The sequence below is a fragment of the Littorina saxatilis genome, linkage group LG2, assembly GCF_037325665.1.
Source record: "Littorina saxatilis isolate snail1 linkage group LG2, US_GU_Lsax_2.0, whole genome shotgun sequence".
NCBI classification, from domain to species: domain Eukaryota; kingdom Metazoa; phylum Mollusca; class Gastropoda; order Littorinimorpha; family Littorinidae; genus Littorina; species Littorina saxatilis.
In genome coordinates, this window is record NC_090246.1 from 95,461,978 (window position 1) to 95,469,453 (window position 7,476).

Here is a 7,476-nt window from a genome sequence, read left to right on the forward strand (position 1 = left end):
CTAAAGAAAACTAGTGAGCATACTTTCAACCTGGTCAGGCCATGGTCGAACAAGCAGAGCAGTGTCAGTGAACCTGACTGGTCCTATTTAAAGCATAGGTTAGTTCCTACATAATGACACCCTGGAAGGCTATTCGGGACTCAACAAAATGGAAAACTTCATAAGATCGTCCTACCTGAACAAAGCGCTGATAGATGCCTCTGGTGGAAGGGCTGGGGAATTCCCAGTCAACGTCCAGACCGTCAAAACGATGCTGCCTGAGGTAGTTCACCACGTTGTCCGCAAACAGCGTCGTCTTCTTGTCATCTTGCGCGATCGCTATGAACCCTGCTGAACCGAAGTTGAAACCCCCCACCGCCAGGAGAACCTTCAGGTCAGGGTTTTTCGCCTTCAGGCTGGTCACGTTGTTGTAAAGTTCTGAAAGAAAAGGGAAAATACGGAGATGCATGCTAATGTTGTAGTGTTGTCGTTTCTTATTTTATATATATATATTTAACATAGAGGGGGGAATCGAGACGAGGGTCGTGGTGTATGTGTGTGTGTGTGTGGGTGTGTCTGTCTGTCTGTCTGTGTGTGTGTGTAGAGCGATTCAGACTAAACTACTGGGCCGATCTTTATGAAATTTGACATGAGAGTTCCTGGGTATGATATCCCCGTCCGACGTTTTTTCTTTTTTTCGATAAATACCTTTGATGACGTCATATCCGGCTTTTTGTAAAAGTTGAGGCGGCACTGTCACACCCTCATTTTTCCATTAAATTGATTGAAATTTTGGCAAAGCAATCTTCGACGAAGGCCGGGGTTTGGCATTGCATTTCAACTTGGTGGCTTAAAAACTAATGAGTGAGTTTGGTCATTAAAAATCGGAAACTTCTAATTAAAATTACTTTTTTATTAAACGATCCAAAAACAATTTCATCTTATTCTTCGTCATTTTCTGATTCCAAAAACATATACATATGTTATATTTGGATTAAAAACAAGCTCTGAAAATTAAAAATATAAAAATTATAATCAAAATTAAATTTCCGAAATCGTTTTAAAAACTATTTCATCTTATTCCTTGTCGGTTCCTGATTCCAAAAACATATAGATATGATATGTTTGGATTAAAAACACGCTCAGAAAGTTAAAACGAAGAGAGGTACAGTAAAGCGTGCTATGAAGCACAGCGCAATCGCTACCGCGCCAAACAGGCTCGTCACTTTCACTGCCTTTTTCACTAGCGGCGGACTACGTTCAGTTTCATTCTGTGAGTTCCACAGCTTGACTAAATGTAGTAATTTCGCCTTACGCGACTTGTTTTTTTTTAATACGTTGTATTACAACTCTGAAAATGTGGGACATATATTAGAAAGTGAAATTATTATTTTTCTGGAGTACGGGAGCAGCTCACTATTCGTTGCTTGAGCTGGTACAGTTTTGGCCAGGTGTCTTTAATGCTACTCTTACACTGTGCCGAATTGCCCTTGCGAATAGAATTTTCCAATAATTCACAATAATCGGGACATGGTCGCAAGACATTCGTAAATGTTCTTAACCATTCGCCACCATTCGTCTCTTGTTTTGAACATAGCAACATGTTCCTAAAATTCGCAAAGAAGTCATATTCTTAACTTGTTTGCAACGTACTGGTAAGATTTCGCAAGACATTCGTAATCATCGCAATGTATTTGTCAGGCTCGCAAGGCATTTGCAACCATTCGTTATGCCTGTCTCACACTGTGCCGAATATCCTTGCGAACATTCGTAATCATCGCAATGTATTCGTCAGGCTCGCAAGGCATTCGCAAACATTCGTTATGCCTGTCTTACACTGTGCTGAATATCCTTGCGAATATAGATTCGTATGCATTCGCAATGATCAGTAGACATTCGCAAGCACTCGCAACCATTCGTAAGACATTCGCAAGGATTCGTAAGGCTTCGAATGGTCAATATTTTTCCTGTCCATTAGTCTCTTTTTTTGGCCAAATACAACATATTCATATACACATTTCTTGCGAATGTCTTACGAATAGTTGCGAGTGCTTGCGAATGTGTACCGATCATTGCGAACGCCTTGCGAGCGCTACGAATACCTTACGATGATTACGAATGGCTTGCGAATACTGAAGAATATGCATTCCTTGCGAATATTAGGAGCATGTTGCTTATATTCGCAACAAGAGACGAATGGTGGCGAATGGTTAAAAACATTTACGAATGTCTTGCGACCATGTCCCGATCATTACGAATTATTGGTGAATTCTATTCGCAAGGGAAATTCGGCACAGTGTAAGAGCAGTATTACGAACAATGCGAATTGCATAATCGCTTTATTCGTAAAATGTTTGCAAGCATTCGGAACACTCGCAAGGCCACTCGCAACGTTCGTAATACATCCGCAAGACATTCGCATATGGATTTGTATGCATTCGCAATGATCGGTAAGGCTTAGAATTTTCAATATTTGTTCCTGTCCATTCGTCTCTTTTTTTGCCAAATACAACATGTTCATATTCACAAAGATATTGGGCACAGTGTAAGACAGGCATAAGATTTAAACGTTCTTCTTGATACCGTTCTTGATTTTCGAGAGGCACGTGCTTTTTTCGGACACACACACACACACGCACACACACACACACACACACACACACACACACACACACACACACACACCCACACACACACACACACACACACATGCACACACGCACGCACGCACGTACGCACGCACACGCACGCACGCACGTACGCACGCACACACACACATGCACACACGCACGCACACACGCACGCACGCACGCACACTCCCAAGCACGCACGCACGCACGCACGCACACACACACACACACACACACACACACACACACACACACACACACACACACACACACATTCACACAAACAGTATTTGTCCAATATCGTTGCAGCAAATGCACCTGCTATTTGCATTGGGAAGCAAACAGTCTATTTTATAATACGCCTTCAATACTCACCCAGGTCATTGTAGCGCACCGTGGCAAGCGTATTGTCCACTGAGTTCACGTGAGCGAAGGCGTAGATGATGTGTGTGCATAGGGTAGCATCAATGTCGCTGGGGCGGAAGCGGCTTTGAGACCAACTGGTATAGTAACACATGCGCACTCTTTGCGTCACTACTGGCGTCAGCACTGTAAGTATGACGTCAGTAAGGACATTATTTTGCAAGCATGGTTTTCTTGTAGTTCAACAAGTTGTTGTCGCTATACGAAGCTTTGGCATTTTGGGAGTCGAAGAAATCATAGGTAAGTCATAGTGCCAGTTACCACCAATATGTGTATGTTTTGTATCTTGCTCGTCAATTTCAATACAATACAATACAATACAATAACTTTATTAATCTCTAAAAGAGAAATTGCATTGCTGAGCTTTTGTGTCCGTAATAAAACATACATAAAACATTCAAAAATAAACATTTGTTCTTTGTCATTCATACATTCTTGTGTTCTTATACATTTCTTCAATTCATACATCAATATTCTATCATCATAATTATGTACATACAAAGACAGATATGATATATAAAGTTCTTGCATTTGCTTCGACTTGCCTATAATTAAACGTTTACACGTCTGACTTTTTGATTCTTCTTTTTGGGACGTTAGTTTTCTATCTGACTCGGATTTCTGCTAATGAGTAAGTTACAAAAAGGTCTCCTTTCGTCCTTCTCACGTTAGTGTTCTACAACCGTTTCTTAATTGTCTATTATCTTCTGTTTTCAGTTACTTCTTTTTCTTTATATTTGCTGAACAAACCTTAAGTTCGAAATGTTCCCCCAAAAGCAGGATCTGTTCACAAGTTTAGCATGTAAAAACAGTTTATAGAGCAACACTTTTTATTTTGTGAATTCTAAAAGGCAAGTTTCAATAAAGTTATGGGACCCTTGGTTTTTAGCATTTATTTTTATTTTATTTTATTTTATTTTTTTATTCTAGCTTTTGTTCTCTTCGTGTGACCATACATTTCTCCAGTTCACAACAGAGGTTTTACTAGCCGGAAATCGAATGTTAGAATATGACAGTGGAAGACTTACCTTGAAGCAAGATAAACATGCCAAAGTACATCATTTTGTCTGTAGACATCTCTGTATGTGAATGTACACTTCACCAAAAGCTGAAAGAAACAAAATGAAAAGAACTGCCAAACGAGATCCATTCTTAAATCTGAGTAATTGCTTGACTATATAATAATAATTATAATAATATGGGAGATTTATAGAGCGCTTTTCGTTCTCTAAGCGCTTTACAATGAAAAAAAATATGAAAAAACAAACAAACATACATATACATACAAAGCAAAGCAAAAAAAGCATGTGCAGCAGCATTCAGCACACAAGTGAACAACGAAACACTACATCAATACAAGCTGCAAGCATACTTAACACAGGCAAAACATTCAAACATTCAAACACCTGATCAAAAATGCACCATATTGAAATAAAATTAATCAAAATACTGTGTGAAGAAGTGTGTTTTAAGGTTTGATTTGAAGGAACAAAATGTTTGGCAGTGTCGGATAGAGTAAGGGAGAGAGTTCCACGCAACGGCAGCAGAGTGGGAGAAGGCTCTCTGGCCGTGCTGTTTGCGACTAAAAGAAGATAGACGGAATATTCTAATGTCTACAGAGGAGCGGAGGGATCGTGAGGGTGTATAGAGTGTGAACAGGTCAGACAGGTAGGATGGGGCTGAGCCAGATATTATTTTGTAGCAGATACAGCATACATATAGCATACATACATGTAAAAAAAACTAATTAGCAGCAGAAATGTCAACAAAACAAAATAAAACAAAGTCAGCATCCCAACAACTTGGATTTAACGACTTTTAAGACCAACAATTTCGACTGCTAATTTTTCCAGCAATTTTGTTGCAAAGACACCATGGTTGTTCTTTGCAAATGCTGTGAGTACCAAGAAGCTTTCATAAAGCTTACTTACTTTCGAAAACCAATGTTAGGACTTATTCTTATTCAAACCGTGGCAACTTTTTAACATCCACCAATCTTTGTAGCAATTGAAAGAAAACGTTCGATAGGCTCGAATCTATACTGCATTACCCCAAAAAGAGGTAACGTGAGAGGGAGGGGAGATGGAGTAAGCAAGAGACGGAGGAGGGGGGCACACAGGGACACACACACACACACACACACACACACACACACACACACACACACACACACACACACACAGACAGACAGAGACAGACAGAGACAGAAATAGTGAGAGACTTTGGTTTTTATTTTGTTCAGTGATAGTGAGAGAGAGAGGGAGGGAGGGAGAGAGGGACGGAGGGGAGAGAGCGATAGAGCGAGAGCGACAGAGAGAGAAAGACAAAGAGAGAGCGAGAGAAAGAGAGAGAGAGAGAGAGAGAGAGAGAGAGAGAGAGAGAGAGAGAGAGAGAGAGAGAGAGAGAGAGAGAGTATGTTGGGGGATAGGGGTTAAGCCTACACTTTAAATCAAAAGAACGTGTTTCTGTCAACTTGTTAAAACAAGGTAATGATACGGACTCACTAACGATCGTACATGTTGCTATAAACCTAGGCATTGACACAAGTGGCGAAAGTAAATTTGCCAAATGCACTTATACGCTCAAATCAAAAAGGTTACTGCTCATAATCCAGTTCCTTTGACATTTAGCAGGGTAACTAGGTAACTGTGTTTTGTGCGCAGATTTGTGTCAAGTTTGTGTATTTGTGACCCTCCACCACGAAATGAGTCGCATGTCACCACGCGCGGTTCTGCGCTAGGCTTAATATAAGTCCGGGGAGTGTCTGGTAACAGTGTGACGGTCACCTTAGTCACAGGGGTATAACTCAAACAGTTTTCGCTCTTTTCTAAAACGGGTTTCACCACTGGATAAAGCATAAAAAACTCTATAGGAAAATGTAAAAATATGAAAATCATGCAAAGGTGACATGCGACTCATTTCGTGGTGGAGGGTCACATTTTATCTGAGAAATGTACTTTACAGTCGATGTATTTCATTGATCAAAATAAGCAACTTTGCATTAACTTTATCTTTCTCTCAAGTGAAGCTGAATTTACTCATTCACAGTGTACACAAATGAAGTAAAGATCACCTCTTAGGAAAGGATAACACAATCAGAACACGCAGTAGGATTTTTAGTTCGCATATTTTCTGTGTGAATTAACAGTTAAACAGTCTTGTTTGTCAATTGCATGAACAAATTGTTTTAATTGTGCGAACAAATCAAATGTTAACAATTAAAGAACGGATATTAACAAACAGGGTAGAGTTTCATGTTTTTTAGTGTACAGTACAATTTCTCTGGCTGGCAAAACAATGCATTCATAAATATTATCTAAGAAGAAAAAAATATAAATAAGCATGCAAATAACTATGGTTTTAATCAGTGCTAGGAAAAAACAGAGACACTTACATTTCAAATGGTTACGCTCTTCCACGTTGCAATAGTCACCGAAAGATACCTGGGACCTCCCAAACGTGAATCCAATTGCGACAAGAGGTGAGCGACATACATACAGCAGCGCTATCGCAAACACAACTGCGGGCTGCGGATGGAGGTTGCGAGATGTCTATTGAGACTTAGCCTTAGGCGTCAACATTCTCTGACATCCATTCACCCGTAGATCGGCCATTCTTCAATCTTTCTTTCTCTTTCTTTCTTTTTCATCTCCCCCCTGCTGTATGCTCTTTCATGTTTGTACGAATTGGAGCATGGGCCTTTTTTTTCTTGTGGAAATATATTATACGATATTTGAACAAGGTCTTGCGCTCGTGTTCTTCGTACACACTTTCGCCCAATGGTTCCGAGTTTTTCTAATTCGTTTTTGAATAATCTTGTTTTCTTTGCTTGGCTTTGTGGTTTATTTTCCTCGTTTTCTTTGAGTGTTAGGGTGTGCAATAATGTATGCAAATGCGTGCTTATACTGCGTCGGTGATATATTTTCAAGGTTAACGTTCGTTTGCCTAGCAGTTGAAAGCAAAACAAATGCTGCCAATTAAAATGCCACCTGAAATGTACGGGGTAATGTTTTAAATGTAGACACATGTTTTTACCTGCAGAGGAAGGGATGGAGGTCGGATCGGGGGGGGGGGGGGGGGGGGGGATGGGGGTAGGGGATAGATACAGGGCACGATTGCAAGAGATAAGATAACACACATTTTATGAATATGACATAATCATTATGAAGGCGAAGAAACAGACTTGGGCAATTTCCCAGGCTTTCAGAGCAAAGGGTAAACACTCATGCAAGCGGAAATCAAATCAAATCAAATCAAATCAAATTTTATTTTACGAGGGTTGTGGCATAAGCAATATAAACGAGCTTCTTTTCAACCAGCCCTCGCCCAGAGAGAGAAATGAGACAGACAGGCAGACAGACGGAGGTGGGGCTTGGGGCTGGGCGTGGGTGGGGGAGGAGGAGCGAAAGCAAACACATATATACTGACAAACGTACACGTGCAA

At 40.4% G+C, this 7,476-nt stretch overlaps 1 protein-coding gene across 1 annotated transcript in view; it reads right to left on the reverse strand.

The window, feature by feature from the left end:
* The window catches only part of LOC138960450 (acidic mammalian chitinase-like), a 13,418-nt gene extending 6,852 nt beyond the window's left edge, over positions 1-6,566 (reverse strand). The window contains exons 1-4 of the mRNA XM_070332361.1: positions 6,427-6,566; positions 4,061-4,140; positions 2,985-3,158; positions 176-417 (exon numbers count right to left, since the gene is read on the reverse strand). Of these exons, the coding sequence (XP_070188462.1) occupies positions 176-417; positions 2,985-3,158; positions 4,061-4,109 (465 nt within the window). The 5' untranslated portion in view covers positions 4,110-4,140; positions 6,427-6,566. The remainder of the gene's footprint in view (positions 1-175; positions 418-2,984; positions 3,159-4,060; positions 4,141-6,426) is intronic.
* Between the last annotated feature and the right edge of the window lie 910 nt (positions 6,567-7,476).